This window comes from Aethalodelphis obliquidens, unplaced genomic scaffold (genome assembly GCF_003676395.1).
Source record: "Aethalodelphis obliquidens isolate GAN/ISIS:26980383/991018 unplaced genomic scaffold, ASM367639v1 scaffold48, whole genome shotgun sequence".
Classification (NCBI taxonomy): Eukaryota; Metazoa; Chordata; class Mammalia; order Artiodactyla; family Delphinidae; genus Aethalodelphis; species Aethalodelphis obliquidens.
In genome coordinates, this window is record NW_020837992.1 from 15,241,397 (window position 1) to 15,264,985 (window position 23,589).

Here is a 23,589-nt window from a genome sequence, read left to right on the forward strand (position 1 = left end):
GTCCAAGGGGTGGCATGGTGGGCTCCCATAGTCCCACCCATGGATCAACGTCAGAGAAAATACCACTCTTTCATACTCATTTCAGACTCAAGTAGGAATCTCACTTGACAACTGTCTTATGCCTTAGGCTGGACAACTCAAGAGAGGCTGGTATGACTGACTGTTTCACCCAGCCAGGGGCGTGTGATCGCGCGGCTCCCTGCTTCCCAAAAGGATTGAGACTGGAGGATTTGGGACTAGAGGAAGATCCAGAAAGATGCTCAAGTTGTTTGGGGGACACCCTCAGTGACAGTGGCTGAAAATGGTATCATTGCTTTTCAAAGAAGCCAAGCCATAGAGCCTGGAGACTCCACTCATGACTCAGTTCATCTGCTCACATCGTCTTGTCCCCCTGGAATGGGTGTCTTTCTTCTGTTTCAAAATGTAGGCTTTGCTATTATTTAGGTGTGGCAAGGCCAACAGATCAGGAGATGATTGCCATTGAAAAGATACGTATACTCACAGATCCCAAGAGGAGAGGACATGACAGGTTTCAGGGATGGGGGGCCACATGGGGAAGCACCAGGGCCAGTCAGGAGGCAGAGAGATGGGGTGAGACATGGGGAAGAGCCTTTGTTGTGGTTTCTGTAGGAAGGGGGAGAGGCAGGGTAAGCAGGCTTAGGATTGGCTAGTGTGAATGATTTCAACAGGCTCTGTGACATAGGAGCTGTCTCTAGTATGGTACCTGGCTCTGGGGTGATTAGGGCAGGGGAATAGTGGCCCTAAGTGTGAGAGCCAGATGGAGGAGGTGGTACGGGAAGGGTGCATTCTAGAGTGAGTTGTTTTCCATCTCTAGGAACTGGCAAACTCTTGGAGGGTGGCCCTTCCAGGGTCAGCAAGGGCCCAGATGTTAAAGCATCAGAAAACAGAAAATTAAAAGACAGAGTGAATATACCTTCCTCTTCTCTGCTGTCAGGACCCAGCTCAAGTCTCATCTGTTCTAGGAAAGCTTCCCAGGCCACCCCATTCCACTGGGATTGCTCCCTCCCCTGAAGTCCTATAGCACTTAAGGTCTCTGCTGTTCATTTTGGTATTGATTAAGCAGAGGATGCCATGTCCTTGCATTGAAAACCTAAGCTCCCTAGAGATAGGGATTGTGTCTTTTACTTCTCTATGTCCCCTACAGCACCTGGCAGAGAGCCTTGAACATAATAAACACTCATTAAATTTTTGTTAGGGAATGCCCGAGGTTCAGTTTGCTAGGCCACAAGGATGGTTCCCTTAAAAATATATATATTTTTTAACCCCTGAGCAGGAATAACTCTGCCTAGAGGGACTCACAGTTTGTTTTCTTCCTTTATTAGCAAGTGCTTTCTGAGATTTAGAATGTTTACAAATCCAAACTGCCTTTGTGAAATTCACAAACAAGGAAAATGCAGGCAGCTCTAGCTGTGAATACAACTCAGAAAAGATCATTTCTAATTGCAGCTGAAAAGGAAAAATCAAGTTAGTATTGATGTCCTGACCACAGTGTTTCCTCCATTAACTGCCTGGAAGAGGAGAGTAGATTACGCATCAGCCAGGTTCACTGAGTAGCCAGGAGGCAGACGAGACATGTCTGTCTCATGTCTCATGAACTATTATTAATGGACAAATCACCTGTGTTGTGTCTATCCTCAGCTGGTGGGTCCAGCACAGCCTGTCGGGAAGGTAGATTTACCTGGTTCCAAGTGGCCTGGGATGAGTTGTGAGACACAGTGGATCCTTGGGTACCAAGGACAGGACATGACGATGCCACTGGGAGCCTCGGGCTCCTCCTCTGTGAGACTAGGAGCAAGGAAAGTAGACCAAATGGAGGGTGGGTCAGACCAGCATGTAAAATGTGAGAGTGATTTGGTTCTGTCCCCGGGACAGAGCTGACGGACAACAATAGACCACAACTTGGGAAGCTTGGCATGAAATTAAATTCCAGGGCCCTAGCTACGGCTTTGCCAGTGGGTTACCTGCCAGTGTTGAGAAATGCCCTTGTCATGCAAAGTGGTGGTAGTGGTGGAGTCGAGGAGGGAGGAGAACTTCTTTTGTGGGTACCCTACCATTGCAGGGGCTGCCCCAACTGGCTGTAGTCCCTTGCTATTCAAAATATAGCCTACACACCAGAAGCACTGGTCTCATTTGGGAGCTTATTAGAAATGCTGCATCTCAGGCAGGGCCAGGAGTGGGGTGAGGCCAAGGGGGATGGCCCCCTCCAGTGCAAAATTTAAAGGGGCACCCCAAAACTCAGTAATCAAAATAAATAATATTTTAAAAAATCAAAATTAATGCAAAAACCCGTGATGAAGAAAATATCTTTTTTTTTTTTTTTTCGGTACGCTGGCCTCTCGCTGTTGTGGCCTCTCCCGTTGCGGAGCACAGGCTCCGGACGTGCAGGCTCAGCGGCCATGGCTCACGGTCCCAGCTGCTCTGCGGCATGTGGGATCCTCCCGGACCGGGACACGAACCCGTGTCCCCTGCATCGGCAGGCGGACTCTGAACCACTGCACCACCAGGGAAGCCCGAAAATACCATAATTTTAAATGAAGACAGGATCTGACCCAGCACTTGAATGATCCTGCCCCTCTCACCTCACCCTAATCAAGGCCCTGATCTCAGGCCCCACTCAGACCCTTGAAATCAGAATCTACATCCTAAAAAGATCCCCAGAGGATTTACATGGACATCAGCTTGAGAAGCACTGCTTTCAATGACACCTCCCGGCCTTAACAACCCAAAATCTTGGAATCCAGATAGTAACAAAACTGCAAAGGGATGAGGAGAGATAAATTTCCAGAAGCATCTAACCCCCGAGTTTTCTAGCCATTTGCTTGGATTTGCACACTGCCACCTTAAAATTATACATTGTCTGGTGGTTTAGTGTGAATTCTTTAAAAACATTTTCTTTTGAAACAAATATAGATTCATAGGGAGTTGCAAAGATAGTACCAAGAGATCCCATGTGCCCTTCACCCAGTTTCCTGAAATGCTTACATTTTATGTAACTACAGTACAATATTAAAATGAGGAAATTGACATTGGTATAAAGTGTATGTGTAGTTATATGTGATTTTATCACATGTGTAGATTCATGTAACCGACGCAATTAAGATACAAAACGAGTCCACAAAGATATCCCTAGAGCTACAGCTTTGTAGTCACTCCCACTTCCTTTTCCCGTACCCCCATCCCTAACCTTTGGCAACCACTAATCTGTATAATTTCTGAGAATGTTATGTAAATGGAATCATACAGTATGCAACCTTTTGAGATTGGCTTTTTTTCACTCAGTGTGATGAACTGGTGATCTATCTCAGTTGTTGCATTTATCCTTTTTCCTTTTTGTTTGTTCCAAATCAGTTTGTTCCTTTTCTGTTGCTAAGTAGTATTCCATGGTATGGATGTACCACAGTCTAACCATTTAGCTATTGTAGGCCATTTTATTTGTTTGCTGTATTTGGTTGTTACAAATAAAGCTAATATGAGCAATCATGTACAGGTTTTTATGTAGACATGGTTTGATTTCTTTGGGATAAATACCCAGGAGTGCAACTGCTGAGTAATATGGTAAATGTATGTTTAGTTTTTTAAGAAACTGCAAAACTAGTTTTCAGAGTAGCTTGCCATTTCACATTTCCACCAGCAATGCACAAGGAACCCAGTTTCTCTACGTCCTTGACAGCACTTGGCATTGTCATTCTTTTTTCTTATAGCCATTCTATTAGTGAATAGGTATATCTCCTCATGGTCTTAATTTACATTTCCTCATGCTTAGAGGTACTAAACATCATTTCATGTGTTTATTTGCCATCCATCTGTCCTCTTCAGTAAAATGTCTTTTCACGTCTTCTGCCCATTTTCTAATTGGATTGTTAGTTTTTTTACTGTTAAGTTTTGAGGGTCCTTTCTATGCTCTAAATATGTATCCTAAGACATGTGGATTGCAAATATTTTCTCCCAGCTTATAAATTGTTTTTTTAATCCTCTTAATAGGGTCTTTTGTAGAAAAAAAAAGTTGTTTATTAAAGTCCAATTTATTGCTTTGTTTTTCTTTTATACATCCTGTTTTTGGTGTCATGTCTTAAGAGTCTTCACCAAGCCCTGGACCCAAAGATTTTCTTGCATGTTTTCATCTAAAAGTTTTATAGTTTTACATAATTTAAATCTATGATTCATTTTGAATTAACTTTTGTATAGAGTGTTTTTGTTTTTATTTTGTTTTTGGTCTGTGTCTGTCCAGTTGCTCCAGCACCATTTATTGAAAAGACTACCCTTCCTCCATTGAATTGTTTTTGCACCTTTGTCAAAATTCAGTTGGCCATCCTTGTATGGGGCTGTTTCTGGACTCTCTGTTCTAGTTCATTGATCTATGTGTCTACCTCTCTGCCAATACCTCACACTCTTGATTACTATAGTTGTATAATAAGGTTTAAAATTTAGACAGATAGATTTTCTCACTTTATTCCTCTTTTTTAAAAAACGGTATTAACTATTTCAGCTCCTTTACCTTTCCATATAAATTTTAGAATTATTTTGTCTTCATTTATGCAAAAAAGAAATTTTGCTGAGATTTTGATAGGAAGTGCATTAAATTTATATATTAATTTGGGAAGAATTAATATCTTTGCTATGTTGAGTCTTTTAATCCATAAACACAGTATGTCTCAACATTTTGTTAGATCTTCTTTGATTCTTTCATCAGCATTTTGGAGTTTTTAGCATATAAGTTCTGTATAAGTTTTATTATATTTATTCCTAAGTATTTTATTTTTTGAAAGGTTATAAGTCATCCTGTATTTTAAATTTCAGTTTCCATGTGTTTTTTCGCTAGCATATAGAAATACAATTGATTTTCTTATGTTGATCTTATATCTTATGATCTTACTGAACTCACTTATTAGTTCTTGGAGTTTCCTTGTAGATTTCTTGGGATTTCTAAGTAGACTTTCATGCCATATGCAACAGAGATAGGTTTTTTGGTTTTTTTTTTCTTTTTGATCTCTTTGTCTTTGATTTCTTTTTCTTGCTTTGCTGAGCTAGCTAGAACTTCCAGTACCATGTTGAATAGCAGTGGTAAGAGCAGCTGTCCTTGCCTTGTTCCTGATCTCAGGGAGAAAGCATTCAGTCTTTCATCATTAAGTATGATGTTTGCTGTAGGTTTTCATGGATGTTCTTTATCATGTTGAAGAAGTTCCCTTCCATTCCTACTTCTCTGAGTTTTTATCATGAATGAATGTTGAGTTTTGTCAACTGCTTTTTCTGCATCAATTGATATAATCATGTGATTTTTCTTCTTTAGCCTGTTAATGTGATGAATTACACTGAATGATTTTTCAAATATTGAAACAGCCTTCCATCACTGGATTACATGCCACTTGGTCATGGTGTATAATTCTTTCTATATATAGCCAGATTCTATTTGCTAATACTTTGCTAATGATTTTTGCATGTTTTGTACTCTGCCTGGTTTTGATGTCAGAGCAATAGTGGCTTCACAAAATGAATTGGAAAGGGTCCCCTTCTTTTCTATTTTTTAGAAGAGACTCTAGAATTTTTCTTAAGTTTCAGTTTTATTAAGGTATAATTGACATATACAATTTTAAGATAAAGTGTACATCGTGTTAATTTAAGTATACATTGTCAAAGGATTCCTCTCATGTAGTTAATTAACACATCCGTCACCTCACATATTTACATTTTTTTGGTGAGAACACTTAAGTTCTACTCTCTTAGCAAATTTAAATTAGATAATACAGTGTTATTGCAATACTGTGATTTATAAGAAATATAGATGTGGTCATTCAGATGTCCACATATATGTTTCTCATGTATATTTGGTCTTTGTGCACAGTTTCTGGCTCACAGCTCCCAAAACCCTTGGAATTTCCTGAGCAATAAGAACAATGGAGGCATCTTTTGTTATAATACTTGGTCTCTTGCTTCAGTTCCTTTCCACCACAACTAGGCTAATGTTGATGAGGTGACTTTTGGAAAGCAACTAAGAGAAGAAGGTAGGAACTTTCAGCACCACCATCTGATTTCTGGGGAAGAGGTGGGGATGTAAGTTGAATCAGTCACCAATAGCCAATGATTTAATCATTCATGCCTAAATAATGAAGCCTCCATTAAAAACCCAAAAAGCAAGGGGTTTGAAGACCTTCTAGGTTGGGGAACCAGAATGCTTCCACATACCACTGTGCCATGCCCCAAATTCCATGAGACCCCAAACTCCACCAGTACAGAGACTCCTTTGTTCTGGACCCCACCATATGTATCTCTTCTTCTGGCTGTTGATTTGTATGTATCCTTTAATACCCTTTGTAATAAATTGATAATCTGGTAAGTAAACGGGTTTCCTGAGTTCTGTGAGTTGCTCTAGTAAATTAATCAGATAAACGAGGTGGTCGTGGGAGCCTCTGATTTATAGCCAGTTGGTCAGAAATACAGGTAACAACCTGGACTTGTGACTGGCATATGAAGTCCAAGGAGTGGGTCATGGGAAACTCCAGTTTGTAATCGCGTGGTCAGTCAGAAGCACAGTAACAACATGAGCTTGGAATTTGTCATCCGAAGGGGAGGAGGCAGTCTTGTAAGACTGAGCCCTTAATCTGTGGGATCCAAAGCTCTCTCCAGGTAGATGAGTCAGAATTGGGTTGAATTGTAGGACACCCCACTGGTGTCCAAGAATTGCCTGGTGGTATGGGAAACACACACACACATGCACACACACACACGCACACACATTGGAATTGGGTGTTAGAATCATTTTACTTATCAATCAATTATAGTCACCATGTTTTACATTAGATCCTTCTGTGGCATTGGTTTTAATTCTTCTTTAAATGTTTGGTGAAATTCTCCAGTAAAACCACATGGGCATTATGCATTTTTATATTCAGAATTTGACTTGATCCTCATAACAACCTTGGAAAGAAGGCATTTAACAGATATGGCAACTTAACGCTCAGAGAAATTGAGTGACTTACCCAAGATCCAGAAGTCTTATGATCCCAAGTTCAGTGTTGTTTCCACAGTACCACAGTTCCTGAGTTAGATATCACTAGACTTTTCAAGCATTTAGAATCTCTATGGGAAACAAAGAAAGAGTAATTGTATGTGCTCCTTGGCCACTTATGTTTAGCTGGGTTCCAGTTTCTTTCTTTTTTTTTTTTTAATAGATCTTTATTGGAGTATAATTGCTTCACAATATTGTATTAGTTTCTGTTGTACAACAAAGTGAATCAGCCATATGCATACATATATCCCCATATCCCCTCCCTCTTCAGCCTCCCTCCCTCCCTCCCTATCCCACATCTCTAGGTCATCACAAAACACCGAGCTGATCTCCCTGTGCTATGCTGCTGCTTCCCACTAGCTATCTATTTTACATTTGGCAGTGTATATATGTCCATGCCACTCTCTCACTTCGCTCCAGCTTCCCCCTCCTCCTCGCCGTGTCCTCAAGTCCATTCTCTACGTCTGCGTCTTTATTCCTGCCCTGCCACTAGGTTCATCAGTACCATTTTTTTTTTTTTTAGGATTCCATATATATGTGTTAGCATATGGTATTTGTTTTTCTCTTTCTGAGTTACTTCACTCTGTATGACAGACTCTAGGTCCATCCACCTCACTACAAATAACTCAATTTCGTTTCTTTTTATGGCTGAGTAATATTCCATTGTATATATGTGCCACATCTTCTTTATCCATTCATCTGTCGATGGACATTTAGATTGGTTCCATGTCCTGGATATTGTAAATAGTGTTGCAATGAATGTTGTGGTACACGTCTCTTTTTGAATTATGGTTTTCTCAGGGTATATGCTCAGTAGTGGGATTGCTGGGTCATACAATAGTTCTCTTTTTAGATTTTAAGGAACCTCAATACTGTTCTCCATAGTGGTTGTATCAATTTACATTCCCATCAACAGTGCAGGAGGGTTCCTTTTTCTCCACACCCTTTCCAGCATTTATTGTTTCTAGCTTTTTTGATAATGGCCATTCTGACCGGCATGAGGTGATACCTCATTGTAATTTTGATTTCCATTTCTCTAATAATTAGTGATGCTGAGCATGTTTTCATGTGCCTCTTGGCCATCTGTATGTCTTCTTTGGTGATATGTCTATTTAGGTCTTCCATCCATTTTTTAATTGAATTGTTTGTTTTTTTTGATATTGAGCTCCATGAGCTGTTTGTATATTTTGGAGATTAATCCTTTGTCCACTGTTTCATTTGCAAATACTTTCTCCCATTGTCTTTTCATCTTGTTTATGGTTTCCTTTGCTGTGCAAAAGCTTTGAAGTTTAATTAGGTCCCATTTGTTTATTTTTGTTTTTATTTCCATTACTCTAGGAGGTGGATCAAAAAAGATCTTACTATGGTTTATGTCAAAGTGTGCTTTTCATGTTTTCCTCTAAGATCCTTATACCGTCTGGTCTTACATTTAGGTCTTTAATCCATTTGGAGTTTATCTTTGTGTATGGTGTTATATAGTGTTCTAATTTCATTCTTTTATATGTAGCTCTCCAGTTTTCCCAGCACGACTCATTGAAGAGGCTGTCTTTTCTCCATTGTATAGTCTTGCCTCCTTTGTCATAAATTAGGTGATCATATGTGCATGGATTTATCTCTGGGCTTTCTATCCTGTATCATTGATCTATATTTCTGTTTTTGTGACAATACCATACTGTCTTGATTACTGTAGCTTTGTAGTATAGTTTGAAGTCAGGGGTCCTGATTCCTCCAGCTCCGTTTTTCTTTCTCAAGATTGCTTTGGCTATTTGGGGTCTTCTGTGTTTCCATACAAATTGTAAAATTTTTTGTTCTAATTCTGTGAAGAATGCCACTGGTAATTTGATAGGGATTGCATTGAATCTGTAGATTGCCTTGGGTAATATAGTCATTTTCTCAATATTGATTCTTCCAATCCAAGAACATGGTATATTTCTCCATCTGTTTATGTCATCTTTGATTTCTTCCATCAGTGTTTTATAGTCTTCTCAGTACAAGTCTTTTGCCTCCTTAGGTAGATTTATTCCTAGGTATTTTATTCTTTTTGTTGCAATGGTAAATGGGATTGTTTCCTTAATTTCTCTTTCTGATTTTTCATTGTTAGTGTATAGGAATGCCAGAGATTTCTGTGCATTAATTTTGTATCCTACAACCTTACCAAATTCATTGATTAGTTCTTGTAGTTTTCTGGTGACATATTCAGGATTTTCTATGTATAGTATCATGTCATCTGCAAACAGTGACAGTTTTACTCCTTCTTTTCCAATTTGTATTCGTTTTATTTCTTTTTCTTCTCTGATTGCTGTGGCTAGGACTTCCAATACTATATTGAATAAGAGTAGCGAGAGTGGACATCCTTGTCTTGTTCCTGATCTTAGTGGAAATGTTTTCAGGTTTTCACCATTGAGTATGATGCTTGCTGTGGGTTTGTCATATATGGCCTTTTTATGTTGAGGTAGGTTCCTTCTGTGCCCATTTTCTGGAGAGTTTTTATCATAAATGGGTGTTGAATTTTGTCAAAAGCTTTCTCTGCATCTATTGACATAATCATATGGTTTTTTTCTTCAGTTTGTTAATATGGTGTATCACATTGATTGATTTGTGTATATTGAAGAATCCATGTATCCCTGGGATAAATCCCTCTTGATCATGGTGTATGATCCTTTTAATATGTTGTTGGATTCTGTTTGCTAGTATTTTGTTCAGGATTTTGCATCTATGTTCATCAGTGATATTGGTCTATAGTTTTCTTTTTTTGTGATATCTTTTTCTGGTTTTGGTATCAGGGTGATGGTGGCTTTGTAGAATGAATTTGGGAGTGTTCCTCCCTCTGCAATTTTTTGGAAGAGCTTGAGAAGGATCAGTGTTAGCTCTTCTCTAAATGTTTGATAGAATTCACCTGTGAAGCCATCTGGTCTTGAACTTTTGTTTGTTGGAAGATTTTAAATTATGGTTTCAATTTCATTATTTATGATAGGTCTGTTTACATTTTCTAATTATTCCTGGTTCAGTCTTGGAAAATTGTACCTTTCCAAGAATTTGTCCATTTCTTCGTGGTTGTCCATTTTATTGGCATATAGTTGTTTGTAGTAGTCTCTTATAATCCTTTGTATTTCTGCAGTGTCAGTTGTGATTTCTCCTTTTTCATTTCTAATTATTGGATGTGCGTCCTCTCCCATTTTTTCTTGATGATTCTGGCTAAGGGTTTATCAATTTTGTTTATCTTCTCAAAGAACCAGCTTTTAGTTTTATTGATCTTTGCTATTGTTTTCTTCGTTTCTATTTCATTTATTTCCGCTCTGATCTTTATGATTTCTTTCCTTTTACTGACTTTGGGTTTTCTTTGTTCTTCTTTCTCTAGTTGCTTTAGGTGTATGGTTAAATTGTTTGAGATTTTTCTTGTTTCTTGAGGTGAGATTGAATTGCTATAAACTTCCCTCTTTCTTAGAACTGCTTTTGCTGCATTCCAGAGGTTTGGGGTCATCGTGTTTTCGTTGTCATTTGTTTCTATGTATTTTTTTATTTCTTCTTTGATTTCTTCAGTGATCTCTTGGTTATTTAGTAGCGCACTGTTTAACCTCCATGTATTTGTATTTTTTACAGTTTTTTTCCTGTAATTGATTTCCAATCTCATACTGTTGTGGTCGGAAAAGATGCGTGATATGATTTCAATTTTCTTAAATTTTCCGAGGCTTGATTTGTGACCCAAGATGTGATCTATTCTGGAGAATGTTCCATGTGCACTTGAGAAGAAAGTGTATTCTGCCACTTTTGGGTGGAATGTTCTATAAATATCAATTAGATCTATTGGGTCTACTGTGTCATTTAAAGCTTGTGTTTCCGTGTTTATTTTCTGTCTGGTTGTAAGTGAGATGTTAAAGTCCCCCACTATCATTGTATTACTGTCAATTTCCCCTTTCATGGTTGTTAGCCTTTGCCTTTTGTATTGAGGTGCTCCTATGTTGGGTGCATAAACATTTATAATTATTATATCTTCTTCTTGGATTGATCCTTTGATCATTATGTAGTGTCCTTCCTTATCTCTTATAACAATCTTTATTTTAAAGTCTATTTTATCTGATATGAGTATTGCTACTCCAGCTTTCTTTTGATTTCCATTTGCATGGAATATCTTTTTCCATCCCCTCACTTTCAGTCTGTATGTGTCCCTAGGTCTGAAGTGGGTCTCTTGTAGACAGCATATATATGCATCTTGTTTTTGTATCCATTCAGCCAGTCTGTATCTTTTGGTTGAGGCATTTAATCCATTTACATTCAAGGTTATTATTGATATGTATGTTCCTATTACCATTTTCTTAATTGTTTTGGGTTTGTTTTTGTGGATCTTTGTCTTCTCTTGTGTTTCCTGCCTAGAGAAGTTTCTTTAGCATTTGTTGTAATGCTGGTTTGGTCGTGCTGAATTCTCTTAGCTTTTGTTTATCTGAAAAGCTTTTGACTTCTCCGTTGAATCTGAATGAGATCCTTGCTGGGTAATCTTGGTTGTAGGTTTTTCTCTTTCATCACTTTAAGTATATCCTGCCACTCCCTTCTGTCCTGCAGAGTTTCCACTGAAAAATTAGCTGATAACATTATGGGGATTCCTTTGTATGTTATTTTTTGTTTTTTCCCTTGCTGCTTTTAATATTTTTTTCTTTGCATTTACTTTTGTTAGCTTGATTAATATGTGTCTTGGTGTGTTTTTCCTAGGGTTTATCCTCTATGGGACTCTCTGTGCTTCCTGGACTTGGGTGGCTATTTCCTTTCCCATGTTAGGGAATTTTTCCACTGTAATCTCTTCAAATATTTTCTCAGTCCCTTTTTTTTTCTCGTGTTTCTCTGGGACCCCTATAATTTGAATCTTGGTGCATTTAGTATTGTCCCAGAGGTCTCTGAGATTGTCTTCAATTCTTTTCATTCTTTTTCTTTATTCCGCTCCTTGGCAGATATTTCCACCATTTTGTCTTCCAACCCACTTATTCATTCATCTGCCTCAGTTATTCTGTTATTGATTCTTTCGAGTGTATTTTTCATTTCAGTTATTGTGTTGTTCATCTCTGTTTGTTTTTTCTTTAGTTCTTCTAGATCTTCTAGAAATGTTAAACATTTCTAGTACCTCCATTTCCGTACCTCCATTGTATTTCTGAGTTTCTGGATCATCTTTACTGTCATTACTCTGAATTCTTTTTCAGGTAGATTGCCTATTTCCTCTTCATTTATTTGGTCTTGTAGGTTTTTACCTTGCTCCTTCAGCTGTGACATAGTTTTTTTACCACCTCATTTTTTTCCTTTTTTTTATGAGTGGGATTGTGTTCCTGTCTTACTGGTTGTTTGGCCTGAGGCTTCCAACACTGTAGTGTGTAGGCTGTTGGGTAGAGCTGGGTCTTGGTGTTGAGAAGAGGACCTCCAGGAGACCTCACTCTGAACAATATTCCCTGGTGTCTGAGGTTCTCTGTTAGTCCAGTGGTTCGGACTTGGAACTCCCGTCTCAGGAACTTCAGCCTGACCCCTGGCTCATGAACCAAGATCCTGCAAGCTGGGCATGGCAGCAAAAAAAAAAAAAGGTGAACAATAACAAAGTAAAAAATAAAATTAGACTAGGAAAGTAACCACTATGTTAGAAAAAATAAAAGTATAGCTGAAACGACAACCAGAAGGTAAAACAGAACCACAATAATAAAAAGGAGGAGGAGAAAAAAGGTGGAAAAGGCCTTGGCTGTGGAGGGCGGGACCTAAGCAGTGGCGAGGTTTCGGCACTGGGTGGGGCCTATGCTTAGTAGCCACAGGGCTGGAAAAGGCAGGGGTGGGGTGGGGTAGGGATTAGGCTCAACAGAACAGAAGGGGCCCAGGCGTGCCTCCCACCTCTGGTCTGGGGGGGGGGCACCCCACCTGGCAGCCCAGCAGGCTTCCTGGGTTCTAGTGGGCAGGACAAATGCCCTCCATTCCTCTCCTGCTCCTCCTGTCCTGGAGGGTTCCTCCCACCTGCCTCTCCTGATCTCTCCCAGCCTCTAAGCCCCCAGGACCAACCCAGCCTGGAGGGGACCTCTGAGGGCATAGGACCCAGCCAGAGAGAGCCAGGCAGACTTCCCTGGCCGATTGGGCAGTGGAAATGCTGGGCCCCCTCCCCCCTGATCCAAGCCCCCGAGGGTCCCTCCAGGCATGGGAAGCCCTCCCCCATCTCAGCCACCCCTCAGGGGCGCAGGTCCTGTCCGGACTCCACTTCTCTTCCACCCTCAGTCCCCCCATGTCCTACCAGTTTGCTTGGGGGTTCTTCCCACCTCCTTGGGTGTTGGGGTCTCCCACTAGTGTCCGGCAGGCACCCTAGTTGTGGGGAGACACGAACTCTGCGTCTTCCCACACCACCGTCTTGACTCCTCCAAAATTAAGTCCCTCCAGTTTCTTACTTGCCTGACATTCCATTCAAATTAGAGGATGCTAAGGCAACAAGTGACTTGCAGAATATAAAACCTGGCGCTATTGGTACAGGCATAAAGGTGTGGTCTGAAATACTGATGACATGGCATTGCATTGACACATCCAACTGCAAAGCCCCAGAGGCAAAGCAAACAGAATGTCTGGAGAGAGGAGGAAATCCATGGTCCCTGAACATTCTCTGGGAGGTTCTGATGGGTCATCTTCTTCCTTTATCCCTCATCACCTGGCCCAAAACTTCCTGCCAGGAATGGTTGTCTCCTTTAAGGCAGGATTTTTCACCATCTTCACTATCCCTCTGTGAGTTTTTCTTCAAGCTCAGAGCATGTCACTCCCCATGTTCAATAGCCTTCAATGATTCCCTATTATCTATACTTTTCATCTTTATGGTTATTGTCAATGTATGTCTATTGTTCTCAAACTTTAGAGAGCAAAAGAATCACCTGGGGAAACTAATTTTAAAAGCAGACTAAGTCCCAATCCCAGAGATTTCGACTCAGTAACTCTGGACGAGGACCTAAAAATCTGCATTTTAATAGCGTCTCCCTGGTAATTCCAACGCAAGTGGTCCATAGAATGGATGTTGACCAAACAGTGGCATAAAAGTCACACTCCTTGCCTGGCTTTCAGGACCCTTTGAAGTTTGATTCCCACTTGCTTAGCCAACAGCACCCCTCCCTCACCCTCACCCCACCCCTACCAGGCCCCCTACAGCCTAACCCTAGTGGTTAAGACTAAACCAGACTAAACTGTGCAATTTCTGAATATTTGCTGGAACTCCTCACACTCCTTGGAAAGACAAAATTACCTCTCTTGTCCCTTTTTTCACGTGCCCTAGTATCTCACAGAGTTGTTCAAACTATAGGTTGCCACGCATTACTAGGGTGTGACCAGCTTTTTATTTAAATTTGTAATTACTAGAATAGAATGTACTAGAAAATATTGTAACATGTGTTTCAGTTAATTATACATAAACATACATATGTATGTATTGTGCCAGGATATAAAATGTATTTCTTACTGTGGGTTGTAGTAAAACACCACCACCACCAACAGCAACATTGAAAGCCACAGCTATAGCATTCACCCAATTTGCCTCTCATTAGAGCTTTCTGTTTCTCCATTATTGTGAACCTTTGGAGAATAATAAATAAAGCCACTCTTATCCCTCTAGGATCCATCATGGTATTTTGTGCTCAATAAATGTTAACTGAATTGATTTGACTGCATGATCACAATCATGACTCTTCTGTGTTTAACTATTTCAGATCAGGAATCCTTTTTTAGGGTGTAGGGTTGGGGCTATCCCTTTCAAAAATTGCTTCTTTGTGAGACAGAGAGCTTTGGAGCATTGCCAGGGGAAGTGCCCCCTCATCTTGGCCAGAGGGAAAGGATAACATTTTCTAAGGCAATGAGGTTGCTTGGTGCAACCTATTTCCCTTGGAAATTCTGGAGTGTGGTCTGAGGAATGGAGTGGGTGGCTCTCCTGACAGACATGGCCCAGTGGAAGGAAACCCTAAGGGAAGGTGGCTACATGAGCTTCTAGGTATGAGCATTTGTTGAACAAGCATTACTCAATAGCAAGCCACTGTGCTGAGTGCTTAAGAGCGCAAGAAGTCTTTGGCATGGGTGACAGACTGAACTACTTGTGGATTGCTTTTCTTAAGCCTGTACAGTGTGTCAAGTGGCAACAGAACAAGCCAAGGTTGTTTGAATGTAAATCGTCTTACACTCTCCTTGCTTCTCACGTGCATGTTAACTGCACATCTCCTTTAGCTGTGCATTTGGGACCTCTTCTCTACAGCAAAGTCCCTGGCTTTGAAGAATTCAGTACAGAAGAGGAGTAAAGACACAAACTTTCAGAAACAATTTCCAGATCATATCCCTTGAACAGGATGCACAAGGAGCTAGTAGGTCAGTAAGTCCAGCAAAGGGGGATGTTGCCAGGGTAGGCATGCTGGATAAGGGGTGGAGCTGAGCTTCAAATGAAAAGCTTGGGTAAGTGGAGAGTAAAGAGAGGACACTTTTTCTAAGATAGGGAGATGAAGGAAGGTCTGGCTTATTGCAGCAGAGGGTATGTGACAGCCAAAGCCCATATGGAAATGATCTTAAGGAAGACTGGGGTATAAAGGGCAAAGGGAAGAGAGGAGGGGCTATAGAATTCATTCAGATATCCAAAAGGTTTTGCTACAAGGCCTTCAATTTATTCTTGACCTCAGAATAAGATTTGGAAACTAGTGAAGCAATATCACTCTTTTAAAAAGCAAAGATGACACACGTTATAATGTTAGAAACTGACAATACTGAATGCTGGTGAGGATGTGGAGCAACAGGAACGCTCATTCACTGCTGGCAGGAATGCAAAATTGTACACCCACTTTGGAAGATAGTTAGACAGTTTCTTACAAAATTAAACATACTTTTACTGCATGTTCCAGCAATCACACTCCTTGATATTTACCTGAGTTGAAAATTTCTGTCCACTCAAAAACCTGCACATGAATGTTATATCAGCTTTATTCATAATCAGTGAAAACTGGAAGCAACCAAGATGACCTTCCATTCGTGAATGAATAAACAAACTGTGGTACGTCCAGAAAATGGACTATGATTCAGCAATAAAAAGAAATGAGTTATCAGGCCAGGAAAAGACATGGAGGAACCTTAAATATGAATTGTTAAGTGAAAGAAGCCAGTCTGAAGAGGCTACATAGTGTGTGATTCCAACTATTTGGCATTTTGAGAAAGACAAAACTATAGAGATAGTAAAAAGATCAGTGGTTACCAGCGGTTGGAAGGAGGGAGAGAGATGAATAGGTAGAGAGCACAGTGGATTTTGAGCGTGGAGAAACTATTCTCTATGAAACCAATGTGGACACATATCATTATGTATTTGTCAAAACCCGCAGAACCATACAACACAAAGAGTGAATCTCAATGTAAACTATGTCCTATAGTTAATAATAATGGGTCAATACGGGCCTATCAAATGTAAAAATTATACCCCACTAATGCAAGATAGTAATAACAGGGGAAATGGGGTGTGGGGGGGGAGGTTGGAAGATGGGGGGACTGAATACATAGAACTCTATGTACTATCTGCTTAATTATTCTGTAAATCTAAAACTGTACTAAAAAAATAAAGTTTATTAATTACTTTTTTAAAAAAACTTTAAGAGATTTCACATCGAAAGAAAAAAAAGAGGCAAATGTGGTGAGAATTAAAATTTTTAAGAGAGCAAGCAGGGTGATCCTGGAAGCTTGCTTGTAAACTATACAGCCAGTTTTGCTACCCAAGCCCCTGTTCCCTTACAGAATCCCTCACCTACACAGTAAATCCACACCACCTTCCCTCAGCTGTGGTAGCTCCGGACCTGTTGGATTTGTACAACGAACCACCTTAGAAGAAAGACAGAACCAAAATCTTCATCACTTCTTAGTTTGCTAAATTGTCTCATGCAAATGAAATTGGGCTTGTCTGGTAAATTTGAAAAAGCAACATCATGACTTTTTTTCAGCAGAAAAAAAAGGCTTTTCTCTGGCCGAACTTTTCTCAACCAACTGTAATGTTGGTTTTCTGGTCTGATTGTTAATTCTCCCTAATTATGTAGAAGGCCCTTTAAGTTTGCTTTGGTGATTTTCCTCTTCTGAGTAACTCCATGAGGCAGTCAGCCCACCTTTCATATCATAAGAAAGCTTCTTCTTTTTTCTTTTTAAAAAATGACTCCTTCACTTCGGAATAATTTCCGCTTGTGATCATAATGGTTAATTCCAATCAGTTGCTCCTTTGGCTTTGAGTGAGGTGCTTGTTTTAAATCTCTCTGAGCTAGTCCAGCACTGGACCTTTAAACCTGGATTGATCCCCTTGACTTCTAAATCCTTTTGCTTTGGGGGCTGAAATCTGGTTCCATAACCTCTTGAATCACCAGTGTTTGCTTTGAAAGTCCGCACTTTCTATTTAAATGGCAAGAAAGATGGGAAATGAGCCTTACAGAGCTGAACGTACTGATTTCAATGATCACCTCTAATCCACACCTTTCCTCTTTAATAATGTGAGGTTTTCTTCTCTTAATTAGAAAGAGCCAGAGATTATCTACACAAAACTGGAAGGTTTATTGTCATTGGTGGGATTGTGTCTCCTGTCCATGACTCCTATGGAAAACAGGTGGGTTCCTCCTTTGCCCCTCTCCTCCCTAACCCCCCTTCCTGACCCGATGGTTCCTCTGATGTAAAACTGCTCCACTGCCATCTACAATTCCTGGAAACGCAAAACACCCATTAGCAGGTGTCCTGCTTCCCATCTCTGGACCACAGTCAGACCTGAGCGAATGGGGGTTGGGCAGCAGCTGGGAGGAACAGCTGCCAGCGACCAGGCCCAGTCAGAACTCATCCATGCCATGTGACTCGGCACGGATGCCAAACTGGGGGCTGGTTATGGGCTGGGCAGTCTTTCCTGGGATTTTAGGAGAAAAAGGCCTATGCCTCCTATAATCGGATTTAAAATTCATTTCCCTGCCCCTCCCTCCCTGTCACACATCCCAGAAAATCTAGAAGCCCTCCCAGACCTCAACCCCCTCCCCCAGATACAACTTGATGGGCTCTGGGGAAGGGACCCAGCCAGATGGACCCGGGAAACAAGGCAACACTCACCACGTTACGTCTCCTCTCTGTGCTGGGTACATACTGGCTTCTTCATCAGTGGAGGCTCACCTCTGACCCTGATGGGGGAGGAGAGTATACTGCACACACCCTCCATTCTTTCCCTCCCACCCACCCTGCCACTCTACGCTTGTGTGTAGCAGGGGGACATGTGGAGGGGTCACACCTTCATTCTCTGTCAGCACTGAAAAATGCTGCACTTTTATAATGGGCTGGCTTGGGATGGAGTGTTAGGGAGTCTGTGGGGAGCAGAGTGAGCCTCCCAACAACCGCTCTGTTGCTTCCCAGGGCCTTGTGTCGAGCCGGCACCGTCTCATCATGTGTCAGCTGGCCGTCCAGAATTCCGACTGGATCAGGTAGGGCTGGCCTGATGATGCCAGAGGTGGGTGGCCCAGGGACACCCTGGGAATGGGTGGAGAAAAGGAAGAGTCCCCACAGGAGTGGGGAGGCCAGGGGAGAGATTAACCGCATGCAGGCGATAATAACGTAAGCATTCTGGGGTGGCCTGATGACTTTATTTTTTAACCAATTTATACAGCCTGGGGAACTAAAGAGGGAGCTTTTGGTGTTTCATCTGCTCTGGCACGTTTGGATTCAGGAGTATGCTCAGAGCTTCCACAAACATCATTGGGACTGGGGTGAGGCAGGGCCAGAAAATCCGAGATGCCTCTCCACTTCCATCCGTACTCACTTCCATGAGCTGTCACTACCTTTCAGGGAAGGTCCCCCGGCTTTGGCTATTTTCCATTCCTGTTCAGGCTTCCTAGGGTCCCACGATGACAGTGGGACAGAGGTGTGGGGCGGGGTGGGGGTGGGGGCAGGTCCAAGCGCTCACAGCCTTTCCCTCAGACGGTCCCTGCACAGTTCTAAGATGGCAGACACCATTATCCACTGTGCTTGCAGTGTAATTAAAGCAAACCTCCACTAATTATGCTAATTATGCCCCCCAAAGCTCCTACAGTTATAATTTGCATGAGAAGATGACGTTTTTTAAAAAAATAACAATACACCATTTGTATTGTGTTCCCCCCCCCCCCCCCCCGCCGTGGAAAAATAAGCAGCACCTAGAGGTTTCCAGAAAAGGAGAGAAATGAAGGGCCACTGACCTCAGAATGAGGGATGCAGAGAGTTAGCGGAAAAGAGATGGGGTGGGTGGAAATGGGAGCAGTGAAGGAAAGCAACAATAACAGTTGAATAGTGATCCGTGCCATTTGTGCGCAGTGATTTGTGTGAGCAGTGCATGCCCTTTACAGACTTTCTCATCCCCTCCCTCCCCCCCGAGACAGAGGTGAGGTTGGGAGACAGCTCAGGAGAAGTCAAGGAGTTTGAGAGGGAACAGCACATCTGTGGTCAAGTCAGGGTAGAAATGGAGCCTCTTAGCACGGCACCTCATGATCTCCGGGGAAAATGGGGTCCAGTGGGGGAAATACTGAACAGGAGACTGTTACTGCTTGTATGTGATTAGAAGATTCTGAAATAACTCCCTCATTCATTCAACAAATATTCAATGAGCACTTACTGCCTGCCCTGCACTGCTCCAGGCCCTGGGAAAATCAGAATTCCGCGAATTGAGGTCACCAGAGAGGCTTGGAGATAGCTCTAGAGATGGGGCATGGGTGCGCAGAGTCCCTGGACATGGGAGAGCCTGTTTAGCCAGGTCAGGTGTCTGCCCATCTCAGGGGGGAGGGTGGTCAGGGATCTGGGGGCTCAGGGCAAGCTGGGTCGCTAAGTGTTTTCAGTTCACGAGATCTCATCTCTGGGAACCTTAGGTGTGCTGTGAGGTGGGGCTAGGGAGGGAATGCTCAACTGCTAAGGACGTGTTTGAGGAACGTCCCAATTTAGCAGCTCATTAAGTTGGTAATTAAGTCCGAGTGCTGCATCCGTCAGGGGCTGGACCCCTGCTCACTTCACATCCCGTGTGCAGCAGGGGTTGGCCGGTCTGCGGGGCTGTACGTTCCGGTCTGGCTGCCGTGCCCACCTCCAAGCCCACAGGGCACCCCGCTGCACAGGGAGTCAGACATGGGCAGATTCCCCAGTTCAGGTAACTGCAGTCGCCACTTGATGAGGGCCTGGCTCATTTCATTCTTATCACAGTCCTATAAGGTCCAGAGGAGAATTCCCATTTTGCAGGTAAGAATAAGAGCAAGACACTATACTAAGCACTTTGCATAGAAAACTCATTGACCCCTTCTAATAACCCCGCAAGAGAGTTATTATTGTTATTCCCATTTTACAGATGGGAAAGTGAGCACCAAAAAATCACATAACTTTCCCAAAGCCCCACAGTTGGGAAGGTCTGGTGCTGATATTAAACCTGACCAGACCAGTACCAGCAACTGTTCATGTAAGCCTGTGTCAAACTCCTCTCATTTTACAGTGGGGAAACTGAGGCTCAGGAAGGTGTTTCAAGCCCATGTTTTACCTGATTCGAGGTCTAAGTACTTGGTATGACCAGGTCTGCTAAGCTTTTTGAGCCATGTCATTGGAAGGAACCAATAAGCAAAGAGTGTGAGAATGGAAAGCAAGGGAAACATCTTTCCTATTGTCAGGGTGGACCCATGGGAGTGCTATCAGGACACCTGGCAGACAACCTGCAGCGTCCTCGAACACCATCGGGACCTCATGAAGGTAAGCTGGGCCAGGCTTAGGGCTGGGTGGACCACAGAAGCCGGGCAGGCCAGGGAAAGGATGCTGCTGGCCTACTGACCTGTTGTTTCCTGCTTCTCCGCCAGCGGTGGGGGAGACCAGGCTCTGAGCAGCACCACGGAGGGCAGTGAATTAGGGACCCAGAGCAGTGCCAGAGGCTGCTTCCTGCCTTGTCCCCCTCCTCGATATGACTTGGGGCAGTTTTCATCTTCTGGCAGTAAGTTCAAGGTGGGATTCAGGAGACCACAGCTGGAAAGCTTCAGAAAGTGAGGAGAGAAGGAGAAGCGAGCAAAGAAAGGAGAGAAGGGCACTGGGCGAAGTTACAAGCAGCCAGGTCCTCCTGCCACACCTCCTGGGGACCCATTGGTCCTCTTACCCCAGCGTAGGTTGCCGCTACTGCCGTACTTCATACCCGCAGGCGTCGTACTGTCATGCACACTCATTCCTCCTCACAGGAGTCCACGGGCAGACAGTGTTCTCATCTCTGTTTTTTTTTTGTTTTTTTTTTGCGGTACACGGGCCTCTCACTGTTATGGCCTCTCCCGTTGCGGAGCACAGGCTCCGGACGCGCAGGCTCAGCGGCCATGGCTCACGGGCCCAGCCACTCCGCGGCATGTGGGATCTTCCCAGACCGGGGCACGAACCCGTGTCCCCCGCATCGGCAGGCGGACTCCCAACCACTGCGCCACCAGGGAAGCCCTCATCTCTGTTTTATTTGTGGGAAAAAGGGAGCACAGAGAGGTGAACCAGGGTATCTGAGGACACACAGTGACTGCCTAGCCCACACAGATGGCTGCCTAGGGCTTGTGGCCGTGTGCAGTGACGAGGAGCTGGTTGCTAGGTAAGCACAGGTTCCTCGCCAGCCAGCAGCACCAGTCAGCGTGTGCAGAAAGCGCCCTTCACAGATCGATAGCAACCCATCGACTCCCACCGTGCAGGGGTGAAAAGCGGTGCCGTCAATAGCAAGAAGCCTGACCCACCGAGACGAGCCGCAATCCATCCTCCTTGCCTCCGCTGACCCTGATGCACAGCCCTTCCCAGCCCCAAACAAGGATCAGAATGGTATCGTCCTGACACAGGGGCTGCCTCCATCGCATCTGTGTTTGCTGTCAGAGGGGCCTTTCAGAATCTTCTCCTTGGGGAGCTGCCAGCAGCCCCAATGCCCCCGCTCTCCACCTGCTGTGCACAGTGCTTTGTTTGAACAGATGTGGAATTCTGGGGCTGCAGACCATCCGGGGAGTCAAGAGCAAGAGAAGTGGAGAGGACTAGCTGGCTGTTGCTTCATCTAATAAGCTTTTCCCCCATGGAATTGAAGAAAACCCATCTCCTTGCTTTCTGCTTTCAGAACCCTTCACACACATTCCGAGTCTTCCCTGGTCCCTTTGGAAGGACTCTGATGTAGGGTGGCCCTCGCTTGCTCCTCTGGGCTTGTCTCAACAACAGCAGTAATAAAAGACATCCCATCTTACTGTATGAGGATGTATCCGTCAGGAGACGCTAAGATTCGCAGACATCCTTTAAATCTCAGTGGCTTCACACTGGGGGCCTGTGCACCTTCTCTTCACCCAGGAGCCTCAGGCTGCATGATGGAAGGGAGGAATCAGGGGCCCTGCAGGCATGCCTGAGCCCTGGCTCTACCGGCCAGAAAGCCTGGCTGCTGTTTTGCTGTCTAAATGTCTGGGCTTCCCGAGCCCTCCCTCTGTTACTCAGGCCCGGAAGCATGAGTCTGGGCCCAAGATGCTTGGCCAACGACCCACAGCTGTTGCAGTGATGCTCACAGGCCGGCAAAGAATGCCAGTCCCGATGGCCCCCCACCTTGGAGTGGGAGCTTGGAGCTGCTTGTTAACTCCCAGTCTCCCCGGTCCCAGCATCAGGCTGGTGTTCCTGGCATGGAGAGTGGACCTGTTGGAGAGAGAGACATGGGGCTTCATAGGTGATGCAAGGCTTTGAGAATGTGGGAGCCTGTGGAGGGCAGAGCGGGGCAGGTGGCCAGCACTTTTCTTCTCCAGCATAGAGCAAGTCGAATGGGACAAATGATGCATGCGGCAAGAAGAAGAAAATCCTCAGCTACCAGACCGGTTATTTAATGAGAACGTGGCGTGTTCTTTTCTGGATGTGAAATCATAATAAAAAGGAGGCAGACTGTCCCTTCCACCCCACCAGCCGCAGCCGGACGGAGAATCCCACAAAGCAGGCTGAGAAGATGCTGTGGTCCCCAACCTCAGCCGGCTCCCAGCTGTGGCTGCTTGCTGTCGTGACCATCTCCTGTCAGGAACATCGCAGAAGTGACAGGTCACCCCACAAGACAAACGCCTGCCCTTCCAGGGCTCGGAAGGACTCACGTTCTGCTCTGCCTGCACGGTGATGTGCGGAAGACGCCTTTGGAGGGTCACCCCAGTCCTGGGACTTGGTGTCCTCTGGCAGCTGGACTCAATAATCCAGAAAGGGTGGTGGGCCAGGGATTGAGGGGAAGCTGGCTTTCAGGGAAGGGACGTTGAATAAGCAACAGCCCTACGAAGCTAAACAGATTGAAAATTCACGCTTTGTTCCTCTGTTGCCCAATAGTTCCACTCCCCGCAGGCAAGGGGGGTTGCTTCTGGGTCAGCTGTGAAGAATGCTGCGTTATCAGCTCTGTGTTTTCTGTAGCACTAGAGAGGAGCAGCAGGCCAGATAACACAGGACAATGGATAATACACATAGAATTTCCGATTGGCTCTGGAATGTGTATTCACCCTCTGAGCAGGCGCAAGAGTTCCCGGAACGCCGCCCTCTTCCTGCAGCACAAACACACCCTGCTCCGCCTGGCACTGCTCCCCAGCTTGGCCCTGTCATTG

At 43.6% G+C, this 23,589-nt stretch overlaps 1 protein-coding gene across 4 annotated transcripts in view; it reads left to right on the forward strand.

Moving 5' to 3' along the window:
* The window catches only part of NMNAT2 (nicotinamide nucleotide adenylyltransferase 2), a 197,428-nt gene that overhangs the window by 138,198 nt on the left and 35,641 nt on the right, over nt 1-23,589 (forward strand). For all 4 annotated transcript variants that reach the window (XR_003427988.1, XR_003427987.1, XR_003427989.1 and 1 more), the window contains 3 exons: nt 17,527-17,615; nt 18,398-18,465; nt 20,659-20,737. Coding sequence is in view for 1 of the 4 variants with exons in the window: in XM_027083065.1 (XP_026938866.1) it covers nt 17,527-17,615; nt 18,398-18,465; nt 20,659-20,737 (236 nt within the window). In the remaining 3 variants the exon portion in view is untranslated. The remainder of the gene's footprint in view (nt 1-17,526; nt 17,616-18,397; nt 18,466-20,658; nt 20,738-23,589) is intronic.